At 39.7% G+C, this 19715-nt stretch overlaps 1 protein-coding gene across 1 annotated transcript; it reads right to left on the reverse strand.

Annotated features, from left to right (window-relative positions):
* Window positions 1-1236: 1236 nt before the first annotated feature.
* MELLADRAFT_103808 (uncharacterized protein) lies at window positions 1237-2338 on the reverse strand (the record flags this gene model as incomplete). The annotated part of the gene is made up of 4 exons (XM_007406949.1): window positions 1237-1443; window positions 1532-1688; window positions 1809-1881; window positions 1969-2338. 4 exons carry the CDS (start codon window positions 2336-2338, stop codon window positions 1237-1239), a joined length of 807 nt encoding a protein of 268 aa, XP_007407011.1.
* Between the last annotated feature and the right edge of the window lie 17377 nt (window positions 2339-19715).

The following is a 19715-nucleotide window of genomic DNA, read 5'->3' on the forward strand; positions in this document are numbered from 1 at the left end:
TTACTTTTTTGATGGATGAAAGAAAGCTGATTGACTGATGATAAAGTAAACTAAATTTTGATTTTCTTTGAATAACTAATCGATGGTAGAACTTAAAAGCTGACTTGATGATGATGAAGGAGATTTTCGAATTTGATTTTTAATTTTTTTAATTTTTTTCTAATTTTTTAGTGTGAATTTACCCATCCAATCAATTCAAGATTTACAATTCATCATCCATCAAGTTTCATCAAAACCCACTTCAACAACATTTTAATTTCAATTTCACACAATCTGTCACTCAATTCATTTCAAAATCAAACAAAAAGAAGTTTAAAGATTCCAAGGGAATTCAATACAATCTAGATAGAACTACCCACCACCACTTCACTTTTCACTTTTCACTTCACTTTACAAATCATATGATCAGTCAATCTCTTCACACACTTTATTCATTCTTTTGGATTGTAAAGACCAAGAAGTTTCTGAATGTAAGCTCTTTTGAAGTTATTTTTAGTTCAATGACCATGAAAGATTTCATTTAGAATCAATCACATCCACCTTTCAAAAAACTTGTGTTTGTTTTGTTTACCATGTATATCAATTCTTGGACCTCTAGTCAAATGATCCTTGCTCAATATGTACATCATGAAAATGAGTATATTCCAAGTTCAAGGAATCTTTCTCAAACTGATTTTGGGTAAATCCGAATAGATCTTACGACAAAAAATCTATAAACCTTACATACTTATTCAAAGTCATTCAAGACTTTTTATATTCAAACAATCAACCACAACAAAAAAAGGTTATGTTTAATAAAGGATTTCTGGTTAAAAGAAAAAGAATAAGTTATTTGATTTAAAAAAAATGAAGACTGGTTACATAATACTATTACAACCATAGAATACGAAGTTAGAAAACAAGTTGGATGTGTATACAAGATGTATGGTCATCTTTTTTTTTGGTAAATGAGTAATACGAAAAGGAAGTAGGAAAATCGTACTACAAGAATAGGTTACAAGAGGTTCCAATAGAGAATAAAATACATACAAATAATCCAACCTTTCAACTGTAAACCTTCCAAATTTGATTTTAAGTGAAAGAGAAAGAGTCAAGCAGAAGTCAAAAGCAACGAATCCTAAGAATTAGTAGTCGGAAGAGACCAAGACCTAACCTTACAAAACCGAAGATGAGCCGAACCAGATAACCGTTTAACCAATTCAATACATACATCACATTTGATATCATTAAGGGTACTCAAAGTTCGGTTAAAAGTATTTGGTTTAGGTTTAGATTAGCTCTTGAATTCCATACAATTCTTTTGAGTCGGGTTAAGGATCGGTTCCAAAACTTGATCAGTTCGGTGGGGTTACAGTGGGTCGGATGGTGTGGTTCGTAGATCGGAAGGGTTAGGGTGTCTAGGATATCACGAGCTTGGATTCTTCGAAACGAATGAAGTTCGTTCTAGAGATTTTCGAAACCACAAAGCCAAAATGGTCAATTGATTGATTATATGATTGAAAGGAATGGAATGGAAAATTGATTTATTTACTAATGCGTTGAAAGCTTCAATGGAAAGAAGACATTTATGGATAGGTAAATTGATGTCTAATGATAATGTATATTCAGATGCTAATCTAGCCATCCAATCATATTCATAAATTTCTGCTAGAGCGAAAACTTGAATAGGTTTGGTTTTGTAGTATGTTCTGGATAGGAAGATAGAAAATTGTAAAGTCAAATGGTGATCGTCATCAGTGAGGAGATCATCAGTCTGATTCTGACTCTGATTCTGACTTTGAGGGACGATGAAGAATTGTTCTGCTTACCCTATTGCAAGTAAACAAAGTCGTTCAACCTTGGCGAGTTCTTCTCTGCTTGCCACAGCTTCTAATGCACTCACTGTAAGAAAAGTAAACAAACAAGTTTCAGTTCAAGAAGAAGATCAGAAGACGTCCTAGACAAAGCCAAGAAAAAGATCAAACATACCTAGCTGATCAAATGTATAAATAGTCAAATCAGGTTTCATCTTCAAATCAAGACACAATAAAATAATTTCAATCACTTCTTTAGTTTGATTAAGTTTGATTAAAGGAAATTCAAAATCGATTGAGATAGGATGATGAGATGAGATAAGTTCATGAGCTTGTAATGAATCAAATCGACTTGAACAAATTGCAAATCTACATGAAATTAAATCAGATGAGCATAAGATTATATCTACGCCTGGTGTGGTGAGTGGATAGGATGGATGATAGTATGGTGCTTGGATGGGTGGTAATGTATGGGTTGGTTCGGTTTGTGGGTTTGGGGGTTGGGTTGAGTTGTTCATTGAGGTCATTAATGTGATAGAAGACATTTTTGAGGTTTCAATGATTTGATTTGAGAATGTTATTCCGAGAATCGATTTTAAAGATTTATTAATCTGTTAATCAAGATGAAGAATCAAGACTGGAGGGGAAAGACGAGAACAGGTTTATAAGATCAAAAGTGATGAGGTCATCAAGCTTCACACATCCACGCGAATCGAGTGTATCGTCGTATCCTTGTCAAGAAGCCAATTGAGAAACTTTTCTCCGCCCTTGAACCTGAAAATTCATCAAGAGTACTCATACCAAAGTGTTGAATCGATCAGTTTGATACAACCTTTTGGAATGTGATCAATTGAACTTCAAAATGACCTGAATTCTTTACTTTGGCCTGATGAACTTTTACACAAAAAAATCACGCGATACTTTGTAAATGAGTCGGAAGCATATATCGATATGTATCTAGATGGACTGTGTTAGGCTTTTGAGGACCCTTTTTGAAGAGCTTGATCGTCGCGATGGAATTTCTTTGTATGCGCTTAAACTCATCACATTCATGGATTGACAATTCGAGAGCTTTGTTCATCTTGGCCGATAAGGATCCATCAAAAAGATCAATCACTTCATCAGACCCTTCATATAGAATGATAGAATTGGGATCAATCAAATCTGACCAGTACAAAATGGGTACATTATTCTAGGCACAATCTTCATTGGAGGTGATGTTAAAGTCTTGCAACCATCACCAAAATTCAAACTCCAGACAACTTTCATCTTCGGCAAGTCAAATTCATATGGCCCCATGATCATCACTATGTAAACAAAGCCATGTGGATCTAAAGTAATCAATCTTCTGTGTACAGCCCTTTGCAGAATTGATGACTTTGGAAAAAGAGAAAACACTTGAGTTTTCAAAAAAAACCTGCGAGTTTTTTTCAAAAACTCATCGAGTTTTTCAAAAACTCATCGAGCTCTTTCTCTTTTAGAATTACTGGGCCAGGTTTCCAAAAAAAACTCACTGACTTTTTGACAAAACTCGGTCACTTTCCAAAAAAACTCGAGGTTTTTTATTCGAAAACTCGAGGTTTTTTTTCTTCAAAGTCATCAATTATGCAAAGGGCTGTATGTTTATGTAGGTTTTTCTCCAGTTAGTAGGACCTAGAGAAGTCTGAGTGTTATGATTTCAAATGGTGTCTACAAACAGTGGATGTTCTTACCCTTTATTTAGCTAATTCTAAAGCTCAAGTCAAATCTGAAAGGTTTGATATTCACTTCTTTTGATAGGTCTCCTTTCACAAAGCTCTAATGTCAATAGATTGCTTGAAGATTAGAAATTCAAATATCATAGGAAATTGACAGAAATCAAGATGATCAATGGTTCAATATCTCATTCACTTCATCATCACTTGTAATGTAAGCATGGTCAAAAAGCTCAAATGTCCAGTTAACTTCAATCCCAGAAGTCTATCCCAAAGGAACCTGCTCATGACCATGTTGAAAAACTTGGTGTGAATCATTGAGAATGGATTGTCATCAACAATTATCAAGAGGATCATACATATGTGAAGTAGTGAAAAATGTTGTAACTGAAAATTGTTTGGGAGTAAGTTCAACTGTATTTAATTTAAACCTCTCTTCTCAAAGTATCTTTCTGATTTCTTTCTTCTTTTATTTGTTTTTTTAAATGACTGAAAATAAAACTAAAAATAACAAAGATATGTATTGTGATCAATCAACCAAAAAAAGTATTAACTTGATTTTTAAAATGTGCTAATGACTCTGATTGTAATGAAAAAATGTAGAGAATAATATGTAATTTGATATGTATTTCAATTTAAGAATTATAATAATGGTTCTAGAATTTTAATAAGAGGTTTGGGTTTAATATTTGTTTGTATTTTTTTTGATTGTTCTAATTAAAACATAAAAAAATTAATCCAAATGGTGAATCTAAACCTATGTGTACTATAATGAAAATGATGAAAAATTGATTTTTGGCTTTAAAAATGAACTAAATGAAAAATTAAATGAGTCATAAAATTGATTTAAGATATGTTGGAGTGTGAAGTTATAATAGGGCAGTTCAAGTTTGAGATTCCGAGCAGTTGAAAAAAAGGAAGCGAGCAGGTTTTTAAAGACACAAGCACGCGTAAAAAGCCTGCTCGAATTCCTTAAAATGTCGTAAATATAAGTTACAACACCTTTGAGACAAAGGCACAAATGAGTCCAACAGACATTTTTTTTTGCCAATGCTCAATGATCAACCATGAAACCTCAATCTCTCTCCACTGGTACAGGGATCGGACTCAGAGCCAACTTGATTTCTGAGTGAAGAGGCTCCACATCTCAGCCTTACATCATCATCATCATCATCTTGGACCAGAACACCAATCGAAGTAAATCAAACCTCTCCTACCTGAACCATCTCGAATCAGTTCGATGCCTCGAATGTCAGAACGAGCAAAGACGCTCCGTGATCTCACTGACCTGTGTATCTTTGCACACGCGGAATCGCCCCTTTCACTACCTGGGATAGATGGAGCCGAAGACACGGAAGATTTTCCCACTGATGGCAGTTTGTTCTACCCCGACAATCCTGAGATGGCTGAACTCTACGATCACCTGTTTGACAGCGAAGATGAATGGGCCGAATGCCTTATGTTGGTTTCAAACACAAGATATCTGGTCCCACGATTTCGCGCTCCTCTAGCCAGTCCCTTCAATTTAAACGACATGTTATGCGATAGACGTACTGATTTTCAACAGGCTATGAGAACATCTCCTGAGGGCTTCAACGCCCTTCTTGCGTTGATAGAAGACCACCCAGCTTTCTTTTCATCTAGCCGGAATCCACCACCACCTATTGAACAACAGCTTGCGATCACCTTGGAGCGCTTAGGCAGCAACGGAAATGGTGCCTCCGTCGGTAGATTTGCTCGAAACTATAAAGTCAGCCGTGGAGCTATCATCAACTGTACACGCCGGGTCATCAAAGCAATCTTAGATCGAGGCAAATCTTACCTTCAATGGCCAAACAGCAAAAGGCGTAAGGCCATCTCTCATGTACTCGACGCCAAAGGCTTTCCGGGATGTGTTGGGTTTGTTGATGGGACAACTATCCCCTTATTTCAAAGACCTGGAGTTGATGGAGAGGTGTTCTTCGATCGGAAGCATAGATATTCCATCAATGTCCAAATTATCTGTGATTGTGATCGAAGAATCACTTACGTCTATGCTGGGTGGCCAGGATCATGTTGTGATAGTACAGTGTACAACAAAACCAACATTGCCAACAATCCAGATAAATACTTTGATGAAGGTAGGTTTTTTGACCTCCTATCCGCGTGATTCATACTGACTCATTCCTATTCATGTGTTTCAGGCCAGTACCTCATCGCCGACTCTGCGTATACACCAACCAAGACAGTTGTCCCATCTTACAAAGGGCAAGCTGCAGAGGTTAGCAGGAATCGCGACTTCAACTGGTGCGTAGCCAAAGTACGAGTATGTAACGAGCACTCCATTGGGGTTTGTAAGATCCGCTGGGCCTCACTACAGTGCTTACGCCTAGCATTGAACAATCCGGAAGACATGGCACACATTCTAGATTGGATTCGGGTTTGTGTGATACTTAATAACATGCTCGCAAACCTGGGAAATGCGTGGGATGATATTGCACAAGAAATCATCAATAATGAAATTGATCAGCCAGCTGTCACAAATTTGGAAGACATGGATTTAGATGCTGATGTGGTGGAGCGCGGAAGAGCAATGAGGGAATTTGTGCGTGATCATGCTGTTGCTTACAGCTGGCAAAGTGGCGTCCTTCCCATTATCGATTAAAATTGTAGCTCCTTTTTGTTTTCATGTTGAAGATGTGTGTGGGAATTCCAATTAATTGCACTTTTTGTTTGTTCAATAAAATTTTATTAAACTTTGAAGCGGATTATTGAATAGTTCTCTCTCAAAAAACTTTAGTAACTGATGATACCTATTGAATAGTTCTCTCTCGAAAAACTTTTGTTTAATGCTTCTCAATCTCGAAGTTCATGCAAACAAAAAAGATTCATTTCGAAACGTTTTTTTGATTTACAAAAGAGTCCACTCACAAAAGAAGAAAGGAAATATACATTTGTTTTATTTTTTAATGAAGTAGAATTTTTTTATGTTTCAAAGTTTTTGTAATGAAGCAGAAGATTTTTTTTCGGATTTTTAAACTTTTTGCACTCTACACTAAGTGAAGGAGAAAAAAAGTGGGCGTCTATGGAGTAAAAATTTGTGCATTATTCTAAAATATCCTTGAATAATGACCCTGAGCAATCAGATTAACTAGGTGGTGGTGATTTCAGATGGTGATTGGATGTTGTAACATAACACATGTTTGATTTGAAAAGTGGTGATTGGCTGATTTTGATTGATTGCTTGACTTGAAAGTTTGAAAAGTGGTGATTGGGTGATTTTGATCGATTACTTGACTTGAAAGATGAGACCGAAAACGAAATGGTTTTGCAGCAACTAGAAGAGGAGGGTGAATGTTGTATGAATTCGCTTTTTTGACTTGATAGATAGGTTGAAACAGTGATGTGATTTCTAGAATCACTAAGGAATTCGATAACTTTGATTTGATGTTTCAGTAGGTTGATTGTTTTGAAAACTTTGATTTTTGTTGTGATTTGTCTTGAATTGATGAAATACCGGTAAGGAAATAATGAAATTGATGATTGGAAGATATTAAAATTGACTGATTGAATTCGAAAAACAACACCGGTAAGGAAGATACTGCAAAGTACGAATGCGGGTTGAAGTCTTGAATTGATGAAATACCGGTAAGGAAATAATGAAACTGACTGATTAAATAATAAAATCGACGATTGAAAGATAATAAGGTTGACTGATTGAATTCGAAAAACAACGCCGGTAAGGAAGATACTGTAATAAATAAACTGATATACTGTGATAAATAAACTGATTGATGACTAATGAATGAGAGCAAAAATAATAGTTAAAATCTTGAAGTGATGAAATAAATAAAAAACGATTGAAGACTTTGACAGGAGAATCAAATCAAAACTGTTCAAATGAAATAAAAGTATCAAAATCAGAAAAGGACATCATCTGGATATAAAGAAGTTCGGCAAACCTTGGCCATTGGGCTCTTTGGGAGATATCTCGCTATCAGGCTTCGGGGGAAAGATGATATTTAAATAATCTAGAACTTCTTGTGGTGTCTTGCCTGCTAAAGCGAGGTCTTTTGCTAGTTGGTTTCTCTCACGTCGTTCAAGGGCAATGGCCTCTGCAGCAGCTGTTTCCTTGGCTTCTTGGCGCTCGAGGTGAAACTTCTCTCTGCTCCAGTCCAATTCGGTCCTTAATTCGAGTTTGGCTTGCATTTCCTTATCTTTCGCTTCATTGTACTTCTTGTCCTCGAATTCGTGTCGCCAGTCTGAATTTTCCTTCAGGATATCCATCTTCTGTTGGCTTCCACTTTGAAGAGCTGATGCTAGAGGATGCTTGAAATCCCTGGTTCGAACGTTTGCCGGATCAATTGATGGTAGAGGATCCAAGCCGCGAGCAGCCAAAGTTTTAGTAGATGACTTTTGGCGACTTGAAGCGGCAGAAGGTTTGCGATCTTTGCTGGTTGATTCAGCCTTCGCACTCGGGCCCTTTCTGCGGCGTACAGGCTTTTTTTCAGTGGTCTCATCGTTATCAGTGCTGTCTAATGCTATTTCAGCTGCTGTGAGGCCTTTTTCCTTAATACACCACGAACCCATGAAACTGGTTGCCCAACCTGGGTGGAATCACAGTTGTGTAACCGTTATTGCTGGCAGGCATGCAGCGTTGAGAAAACGTGGAGGTCCACTACCGAGTCTGACCCGCTGCTATTGGTTCTGGTTGCAGAGCAGCTTATTGATGGTCACTGTGCCGATCACTCCCCAAACTTCAGCAGGACCAGGGATTGCAAGCCCTGTGTTAGAGCCTCTGACCACGGGTTGCACTCCGGTTGGTGGCCAGTCTGCACGTGGGTTTATTCTGAAAGAAAGCAATCTTCACTGTGGATATTGAATTTCTATCCCCGTTTGCTTGCAGCTTGCATTTAGAAAGCGATAAAACACAACTAATTGCACATGTCTGATTTTCAAACAAACAGATACAAAGAATTCAAAGACAAAACGTAAATAAAGGACAAGATTCAAAAGAGAGAAACGTCAACATAGAGTCAATGTGGGAGTAATTGAGAAAAACAAATGAAAGTAAATGGAAGACAGTAAAAACACAGGCTACTTGAGGAAAGCATACAAGAAAGGAAAGAAAATGAGTGACAAACAAAGAGCAGATAGCTTAAAAACAAGATTCAAAAAAGAGAGACTTGTACAGAAATTTGATGTGAGCAAAATCAAGCCAATCCTGAGAGAGGAGACAGTAAAAACGCAGGCTACTTGATACTTTAAATGAACGTAGAGAAAGAAGACAATCAAAATAAGGGAGACAGAAAATTCAAAAGTCGATAAGAAAACAAGTGACAGACAGGATAGGATGACACAAGATCACATGCAATACAAATCTAACACTACCTCAAGCATTGAAATCTTGATAGTCCTCTTCATCCTCTCCTAATGCATCCCCAAAACTGTCTTCCATTTCGTACATGATGGCCTCAATTTGCTCCTCAGTAGGAAGTGCAAAGGAAGTTGCTTCCTGGAGTTGACCAAAGCTCAGCTCCCCATCAATTCGATCGTAATCAGATTGCAATGCTGCCAGGAAAAACCTATTTGGAGCAATAGAATAAATCAAAATGATGAAAATAGAACAAACAGGAAAAACCCACGCGTATCGATAACGTGTGGACTTGGTACGTAGATATTCCAAACGGCCGTCCACAACATTCCAAAAGGTCTTATTATGGTAGTCACCGCGATTTAAGCCCCAATGGATTGCCTGCATTCTCTGAGGTAATCAAAAAGGCACATACAATCCGCATACATCAGCACTCATTCATTTTGAAGCGGAAATGTATGTAGATGTACTCACAAGCCACGCATATCGACATTTTTGGAGCTCACTGACAGCTTGGACAATCTCCTCCCTGAACCGGAACCGACCTCCAATGAGACCTTTCTCTTTCTTCTTAAGCTACCAAAAAATAACGTCAGATGTCTCAGCTCATATTCAACAAACAAGCGTACTCACTTTGACAATTATGATTTCAAGTTTTGGGACTTTTGCGCTAGAGCGTGTGGCAACTCGGTTTGGGAGGTTGATGCCAGTGAGCAACTTGAAGATGTCAGAGAAATCCAAAAGATCAATAATAAGTTGAACTGGCCAACTTACTATCTTTTCAAATGATTTTCTAATTTCCTTCAATGCGGTGTTGATCAATGAGCGGAGTGCTGTAGGAGCTCCGGGGTCTGGATCTTTACCGTAACCTGGGGGCAAGAGTCTGTTTTTCCACTCAGAGGGACTTGAGAGGATCTCAGACTATCACTGGGGTTAGTAGCGTATTAAATCGGGTTGAGACGTCTGTGGAGATAGATCACATACCAAGACTTTTGCATATAGGGAGTGAGGGAGCTCATCTTGATTCCCATCTTCATCCTTATCTTCCTTTGCAGTATAAGCTTGCACATCACCAGCCAAAATACACGAATATGCGATCTGTTTAACACATTGCTGCAAATACTTGATCAGTTCCAGAAATTGAATTTTCCACAGAAGAAGCCGTACTTTAAGCTCAGTTCCTCCCTTCCAGACTCCTAAATTCGATTTTGGAATCATATTCTTCAGCTCTTCAGTGGCGTGCAAGATTTCATCTCGGGCCACGTCAATTTCTTGGCGAGCACACAGGACAGATACCATGGTTGCAAGGAACTGGTCTTGTGCATCCGTTGCCTGGTCACAAGTCCAAAGAAGAAAATGAATTCTGAGTAATGTATTACAAACCAAACATGTGAGGGAGGAATTTAATGAACACTTACGTTACATAACTTACGGCCGAGTGTTGTATGCTCTGCATCAAGATTTGCACGGTACGCCAATGCATTGAAAGACTGGACCAAACTACCAGCCATGTGGCTTGAAGGGCGGGTTTCCAATGATCCTGACACAGGTGGACGAGCAGTAGGACGAATGGCTGAGAGTTGACCTAAGGCTAAGGCAGATTGGCGATTTGAACCTAAGCCGGACTGGTGATTCCGAGTCGACCTGTAGTTGTGGCCATTGTCTCGATTGCTGTTGCTGTCATTTTTGTGGCCGTCATTGTGGTTGATGTTTTCGCAATCATTGCTCTCATCATCGGATTCGGGTTTGGCAATATAATCATCATCATCTTCATTCGCATCATCCTCATGGTCAGAAGACTCAATGTGATCGTCTTGGTTGTTAGCAAAGAGTTCACCATCATCTTCTTCAACTGTTTGATCAGAGTTACCATCAGCTACTGTTGTAAATTGTGCAGAAAGAGGAACATACAGGGAGACTTGGGTTTGATAAACTGTTCAAGATCAGTTTTTCTCAAATGAACGCTGTTTGTACTCGGACCAATTTCTTTTCTTTGCGGTCGGATGTTTGTTGTGCTGCTGCGCAGTCGACGTAAAGTAGGCCTTGGAGGCTCTTTTGGAGGTGGGGTAGGCCGTGCTGTGGTTCTAGCCTGTGTTGGAGGTGGGGTAGGTCGTGCTGTGGTTCTAGCCTGTGTGGGAGTTGGGGTAGGTCTTCTCAAAGGTCGTTTGCTGGTTTGAGAACTGGGGTTTTGATCGCGAGGAGGAGCAGGAGTCGGACGTTTGCAGGGTCTGGAGACTTCAGGACTGGTTGGTGGATTTGGGTTTTGTTCTTTAGGTGGAGCTTTAGCTTTGCGTTTTTTCATCATGGAATGCAATGAGTGATTGGGCGTTGGTGAAGTGAAGAGTTTGAAGTTGAAGGTTGGATTCAAGCCACAAGACGATCATCCAAAGACTCATTTGGAGATGTCACTCCTTTGTGACAGCTGATGTGTGACATCATTTTGTCACACCTCATGTTGTTTGAATATTTCGAGTTTTAACATGTTGTGATTGATTTACAGTATTTTGCTTTTATCTCAAGCGGTCGTAGTTTAGTGGTATAAGCTAGTGACTAAGAAGAATGTCCCTGGGTTCGAATCCTGGGCTTGGAGCATTTGGATTGAAAGGAAAACTGGAGTCCCCGGACTTGTCTCAGACCACATCAGCTCACATGCGCCAGGGTATCATGGATAGCATCTGCATAACTTGAAGTGTACTCCATTCTTTTGTTGATGTTTTATTAAATCGCTCTTCTTATTGCAAGTTGTGTGCTTTACACTTTGAATTTTTTACTAATTTTATACTTTTTTCAGCGGGCTTGGTTAAAAAATACTTGTGTTTTTTTATTAAATCACTCTTCTTATTGCAAATTCATGTATGGAGTTTAGGCAAAAGCATACACCCAATTAATCACAAAAATACAAAAGGAAATATTTATGCAGAGGGGCCAGCAACCGGAAGATCAGGTGAGGATGGTGCTGGTGAGGGTGTGGCGGACAGAGAAGCCTCTGAATGTTCTGCTTGAAGCTTTCGTTTCTTTATTCCTCGCTGCAAGAGTCCTGTGCGAAAAAGTCTAGCCTTTTGTTTTTCTCGCTTTTTCTTATTCAAGTCTGCTTTTTCCAGGTTAGATTCTGCCCAAGTGTCAATTCCCACCTTAACTGCATCCGCCCATTCACGAGGGGAGATCTGATGAATTGGCAACTGTGCCCAATACCGATGCAGCTCGGCTGAATAGAACGCTGCAGAATTAAGGACATATTGATCGTTTTGGACATGGACCACAGCAAAGTCCATGACTTTGGATACCTGCCTTTCAATTACGGTTGGTCGAGTCTTTTCAACAGAACATTGGCTCTTATTGCAATTGTGTTGCACGTTGAGTAGTCCTTCGATATCCTAGACAGGGCAAAAGGGATTCAAGTGTGAGTTATATCACGGTCAACAGTTAAAAAAACTTGTCAATTTACCTCAGGACGGATCCAGATAACCTTGTCAGTCTCCTCAATCTCTCGCATATTATAGAAACTACTGATATCTCCTGAACAGCATTTGGTTGCCTCAACTCTGGTTTGGCGTAAATCACAAGCTCCAACACCCCAGACCCTTTTAACACGAGCTATTGTCCTTCGGTTTGCTGTTTTCACAGAGACAAAGACACCTTTTTCAACTTTTTGTTTGTTTTTCAAAGTGAGTCCAGTGAGAAGATGCCAATCCTTCTGTGTAAACGAATTGTATATTGTGTCTGGCACAATATTATCTGGATTTGATGGTTGATCCGCAACAATATCTATTGAATTAAAACCATTAAAAATAGATTGATTGAAAACATGAAAGAATCTTGTTGTGGAGTTGACTCACTTCCAACTTCAATATTGTGCTCGTCATTCCATGATGAGTTATATCCCAAGGCTCTTTGAAATAGAACATTAGTTTCAAAAATCTTTCGAACTTTTACACTGGCTCGTAAGTATGTTCGTGATCGCTTGTCGTACAAGATTGTCCCTGCTGTGACTGCTCGCATGAGGCCGGTGTTGTTGAATGAATTCGAAATATCTCGACTTGGACTGAGATGATTCGAATGAATTGAAGAGTAGCGGGTATTACCATTAAAACTTTCGAAATTTTCAGTACCAAATAAGAGCGCCGGGCCAAATCGATCAATTGAATCACACAGGTGGATGAGCATATGATACTTAGGTTTATTGCACCATTGAGCCGACATCCTCACAATTGATGTAAGAAATGATTCAATATGCTGTTGAAGTTCGCGGAGATATAAATTCATATTACTGATCTCTGTCTGAAATATGTAAGGCGCCAGTAGAGAAATTGAGCTCCAGGTAGCACGCTCTTCCTCTGACAAGTCACATTCAAAAAATATAAATGGAGCCGCTTGAAGGACAGTGCGAAACTCTTTCCCATTGAGACTTAGAAAGTGTTGGATCATGGTCTTTGGTTGTATTGAAGGGATGTTGAGGCCAGAGGTATTAAAGGATCTCCAACGGCCACGTACACTGTCCTTTTCGCGAGCCGAGAGCTTCTTCATCTGATGTCTTAGGAGATACTTTACAACTCCCAATAGCACGACATGCAAGATCTCAACAGGGGTATCCTTGTGGCCGTCGAAGCCTGCTCAAGGTAATATTGAAAAATGATTAGTTATTTCTAAAAAAGAGAAAGAGAACATGATAAATAACAGAAAACTAACCATTCAACCGCAAAAATGGATTGAACAGACGTTCTCCAAAATCCTTGTTCAATTTCTCGCAGAAAACAGAAATTTCGTCATGTGAGAGCGAGGAGTCACGTAGCGCAGCCTGAACCTGCTTGACAAAGCACATGTTCAGTGTGTCTTTTAAACCTAATCTAGCTGATTCGGTTTCAAATAATCCAAAAGTTCCTGGACGCTGAGCAATTGCCCAGAGGTCTTTGGAACCCTTGATTGTTTGTTCCCAGTTGCGGCGGGGTAGTGAGAACTGTATGAAACAGACAAGAATCCATTAATTGCGCATGTAAATCGTTGCAGAAAACTTCAAACCAAGCTGACTTTATGACCAGACTCATCAATTCCAAGGAAGTTGCAAACATATTTCTCGGATTTTTTGTCAACCATTGCATGAACCTTCAAGTTACAAACTCTGCAAGGTGTAAGAGAGCTTGTTGGATTCAAAGTATTTGTGACCTCTGCGTGCATTGGAGAATCTCCTAAGTGACAGAGTACTACAGGGACTACAAGAACTTCGTTTTGGATCTTGTGATCATATGCCACAAAACCTTCCGTACTTAGATGGCTATCATTTACTCAACAGACACATCAGCTAAATGCAGTTGGTTCAAGATGTTCTACTGTATCCTTACTTACTTCAAAGATTCAATCAACGGATCAGCAAGTTCTAGTGCACCAGCCCTGTTTGAGGTTGTCAAGAAATGACAATTATATTCTTGGTTTGCCAGTTTTGGTGGCAACCCAGCTAAAGTGAAATAAAATGCTATATGTTTGTTCCATCTTTTGGAAATATTTCCAGAGAGATCATCACAGTATAGTACCAAAGGAACATGGCAGATGATACGCCCACCTGCTTTTTCGCGCCATGGGTTCTTCAAGGGAACTCGGGTGAAATTTTCTCCAGATTGCTCTGGAAAAAGGTGAATTATGAACAATAACCATGAAAATTGCCCAACATCGATGAATACAACATACCAAACATTTCATGTCCACAATGATCCTTCAATAGATCATCCTGATTTACTTCAATCTTATCAAACTCCCTCCAAAAATCTTTGACATTGATTGAGGATGAAAGATCAGAATCAAAGGTCGAAACCAAGGGGAACTCGATTCGAACCTCAGGTGAACCAGCAGCATGGTTGTCTTGATATACCGGATTTGCAAAGACACACTTTGCAAATATGTCGGCACCACAACGGTAGAAGAAGACAGGAACAACAATCAGCTTTGATTGTAGTTGAACCGGCTCAAAAAGGTAAAAGTGCCCATGTGGTTGTTCCACCATTTGAACACGTTGGTCTCGATTCATTTCCTCACGCCATCTCTTTGATTGCGCTAAACGATCCAATTTCTCGTTTGGAGTAGGGAGAACTGGGATGAATTCCAGAAATTCTCTGACAAATGGATTTCCAAGTTCCTGCTCACGATGGAGGTCATTATCAGGAACCACTCTCAACAGTAATTCAAACTGAAACTACTGGATGACTTGCCTGTTTCAGAATTTGCTCCACTTGCCGAGAATAGCACAGGGTACCAAGTGGACTTGAGGTCTCCGAAATGTTGAAATCATAGGTCTTCTTCAGCTTACGGCGACAGTTCTGTAAGCTTTTGTATCCGGGAAGCTTCACATCAAGGAGTGCGACAAAGGATCGCACTCTTTCGTATTGAAGCATGGACATCAGTGTCCTCGCAGAGCCCAAAATCAACAGGCCAACAAGTTGCTAAAAAATGATAAGAGCAAGTCAGAACAAGGTCAGACAAAGTGCAAAGCGTACACACACCTCAAGACTCGAAAACGGAGCCCAGGTGGAGGCATCTGCGTCGATGACTTCGTCAGAGTTGTCTCCGTCTGACTCTGATGCTTGGCTCTCAGAGTCTGGACCAATTGGGGCGTCTTGGCTGCTGTTGTCGCTCAAGGATGGTGTTTTAAACAAAGATGTATGGTCTTTTGTCCACATTTCAATCAATGTGCGACGGCGGCGTTCATCCTCAAGTGGATCGGCGGCAATTTCCACAGCTGCATTGTTGTAAGCTTCCTGATCGGCCATTTCGTCAGTCATATTTACGTTGTCATCGATATTGGGGCTTGGTCGCAAAGGTGAATGATTGGAAGTTTGGGTGATGGCCTTTTTGCGTGCGAGCCATTGATTGAAGTGTCGCTTATGTGATGGTCTGTTGCGATGATTGCGGATCGATGTGAACTTCATCTTCTTGCCACCAGGACAAGCGGTACAAGAGAAGAAAGTCTCGTCTTCTTCTCCTCCAGGAGAACACTCGACAAAGCCTTCCTCAAGGATTCAAAATCAGCCTGCTGTCGATAATGCGAATGAATCAAGAGTTGAATTGTTTACATTGTTCTACCATTGCTGATGGATTATAAGTTGATTCTGAGTCAGGCAGTGAGTTGAATGTAATAAATTTAAAAATAAAATGACTGATTGGAAAAATGAGCGCTCATCCTTTGGTCGAGGGTACTTTTAACGCACCAGGACTTAGCCCGCGGGCAGCTGAAAGCTAGCGGTTGTGGACCACCAATCCATCCGCTGTTCAGAAAACTAGCGGGAACGTTTAGCATCATCGCGGCTTTGCACATGATGTGGTGAAATCAAGTTGTACATATGGAAATCCAATGGTTGAGGTGCGGAGTCTTATAGCCCGTCTGTACAGCCGGTACTCCGATTGGACTGTCGCGGGGTTTCACCTGGGTTTCACTGGTTAACTTTCACAACCCCTTGACAGCGGGTTTTCAACAAAAAGTGACTTCGTGGTGTAAATGGAATCAAACAAAGAGAAGAATATAAATATATAAATGAAAATATTAGTAATGAAAAAAATCAAAAGGGATTGAAAGGATGAATGTGTATCTTACCATTCTACTGCGTTTCTTTTGTGAAGAACGTGGTGGCCCTTTGCCTTTGATATCTTCAACATCTGATTCTTTGTCCTTATCTGAATAGGGAGTAAGAGGGGGTGGGAGGCCATCATCAGAGCTATCGTCATGGTTGCTTTCGATAGTTTGATGTTTTTGATTGTCTTCAGAATCCGAAATGACAACCTCCTTTTGACAACCATGATTTCGAGATTTTTGACCATCTTCAGAATCTGAGACAATTATTTGCTTTCCAGCTCCAAAATCTTCATCTTCCTCGTCATCTTCATCTTCATCTTCCTCGTCATCTTCATCTTCCTTGTCATCGTCATCTTCCTCTTCATCGTCATCACCGTTGTCTTCATATTCAAAAAGTCCACTATCCATGATGCCAAATGCGTTGATGTTTCCTTTATCTTTGAAGAGGGCGTCCAGCTGGGCAAAACAAGGACATATAGAATCCAGCTTTTCGGGCAAAGTCCAAATACCATGTTTATTGTCCTTTTCGTTAGTTCCAGAACCGGTACCCTTGTTCTTACGCTTAGCTAACATATACTTTCCTTTCCACCGCTCCACTCGCAGCTTGAGTTGACGACCAGTAAGTCTCATTCTTGTGTTGTTGTTTTGACGATTGTAATTGTTATTGATAGTACTTGCTAAATCATTTAAGAGTGTTTTCGGAGACATTGACTGTCCGGTGATCTTAGTTTTGCTACCACCACCAAAAAGTGCATTCCGGAAACTAGGACGATCGAGATGAGCTAGAATTTCTTCGTAGTCGGGTTTTTCCAAAGGCGGGCCTTTGTACATTGGGGGTTTTTGAGTTCCTCCTGAACCAGGAGTCGATTTCGATTTGGAAATGCGTTTGGCACGAGGTTTTTGAGGTTTTCTAGTTGTCGATCCTGACTGATTTGGTGCTTTGGCGGCCGCAAGTGTTCTTTTAACTTCGTCAGGAGTAGTGGCACGAGGTATTTGAGCTTTTTTAGTTGTCGATCCTGAACCAATTGGCTGACCCGATTGATTTCGGGCTTTGGCGGCCGCAAGTGATCTTTTAACTTCGGCAGGCGTAGGCTTGCCCTTGCCTGTGTGTCCAGTGGCGGCAAGATCTGCCTGAAGCTGAAGTTGAGTCCGGCGAGGTGCACGGGCAACCTGGTGATGTTTCTGATGTCAGCGATCCATATCTGAGATTTGATTTGGGAAGATTGGAGGACTTACTGAACTAGCACGATTCTCTGATGTGGCCATTGTTCAGAATGATGTTTTGATTCGATTGATTTCACTTAAATGAATTGAATGAAATGATTCAGATTGATTGATTGAGATTCGGATTGAGATTGAGATTCGGATTGAAATAAATGAATTGAGATTGATCGAAAACAATTTGGTTGTAACTGGCTGATCAAGGATGATTCGGAAAGAGTTGGTGTGAAGAGGATGTTTTGAATGAATTGATTTGAATGAATTGATTTGAATGAATTGATTTGAATGAAATGATTTGAAATAAATGGATTGAGATTTGGATTGAGATTTGGATTGAGATTTGGATTGAGATTCGGATTGAGATTCGGATTGAGATTGATCGAAAACAATTTGGTTGTAACTGGCTGATCAAGGATGATTCGGAAAGAGTTGGTGTGAAGAGGATGATGATGGATGGATTTGTAGAGTAGAGATTTGTAGATATGAGGATGGGATTTGAGGAGAATCAAAGGGATGAAGATAGGTAAGCGATGAGGATGGGATGAGGATGGGATGAGGATAAGATGAGGTGATCGAAAGGGATACAGGTGATTGAGACAGGATATGAGAGGGTATGAGAGAGAAAGAGAGAGAAAAAGAGAGAGAGAGGTGATCGAGAGAGGGTATGGGAGAGAGAGAGGTGATCGAGAGAGGGTATGGGAGAGAAAGAGGTGATTGAAAAGGGGTATGGGAGTCTCACCTGCTCCTACTTGCTCTCACCGGATTTTTTTGAGTATGGGCCAAAGTACTTATAAATTATAAGATGGGCCAAAGTACTTATAAATTATAAATCATCGAGCCACCTCTAGAGATGGCTCGATGGTCTTAAAACATAAGTTTTGTTTTAAGGACATCGAGCATGTCTTAAAACCTAAAAAAGTGCCTTAAAATTCAAACTTGAACTGCCCTAATAGGGTGGTTCAAGAAGGGCTTTTACAGCCCTTTTTTATATTTTACATCATGTTCGGGGTCTGTAAATTTTGAGTAAAATTTTAAGGTTGTGAACCACCTTTAGAGGTGGTTCACGGTTTGGCGATCTTGTAATCAGCCTTAAATTTTTTAAATTCTGTCCCTGAATTTCCAAAAGACAGGGACAATTGAGCCAAAAAAAAAGAATTACTTCCATTCTTTCTTTTTTTTGTTCCTGGATTCTGACAATTTTTGATCAAGAAAGGACCTCGTTTTCTTGTGTTTTTTTTTCTTGATGGCTTCCTCTTTCATTAACAAAAAGTCTGTACAAAAACACAAGAAAACAAAAAAGAAAACAAAGCCAAAAAAAGAACGGTTGGGACTGTGTTCCTGAATTTACAAAGCTGTAAAATGTAAGTTTACAGCATTCGCCGCTTTGCAATCAAGCTTTTTAAGGATTGAGCAACCTTAAAAAGACTGATCGCGACTCGGCGACCACGTGGCTCACGGTTCTCTTCTTGAACCACCCTAATGTATTCAATATGTAATAAAAACTCCTGTTCAAATAATGGTTATCAATAATTTTCAATAATTGTGATTTTTTTTGATTGGTAGTAGGTACCATAATCTACTCAGCACAATAGGGCGGTTCAAGTAGAAAGTTGCGGACACGTGTGAAGAAACATCCCGAACAGTTTTTTTAGGTTGACACTTCCTAAATTCCTTGTCTGCACTTTGACAGATGCTGTAAAGTTATGTTGTATGTCAGGGTGGCACTTACTTCAGGAGTTCTACTGGTAGACTTGAAGAGTAACTCTGACAAGGAATCCTATTGGGTACGTAGGATTATAGTAATGTATTTACTAGTAACGTAATAAACAACAGATTGGGTGTTAATTTATGAGTATATCCTCTACTAATTTATGTGAAAGGAAGAAGATAGCATCCACGGCCTACTGCAATTAAAGCAGGTCAAACTGGTCAGGTTCTAGGCCGGGGAAATTCTCAAAGTTATAATAAACCCCGAGTAGCCTGGGTATGTAACCGTAGGGATCTTGACAACTTCACATTGCAACACCGCCAACATATTTACCTCGGATTACAAAATCCGAGGTATCCTTGGATGCAAAACCTCGGACAGAAGCTTCCCG

Source organism: Melampsora larici-populina (genome assembly GCF_000204055.1).
Source record: "Melampsora larici-populina 98AG31 unplaced genomic scaffold MELLAscaffold_7, whole genome shotgun sequence".
Lineage (NCBI taxonomy): Eukaryota > Fungi > Basidiomycota > Pucciniomycetes > Pucciniales > Melampsoraceae > Melampsora > Melampsora laricis-populina.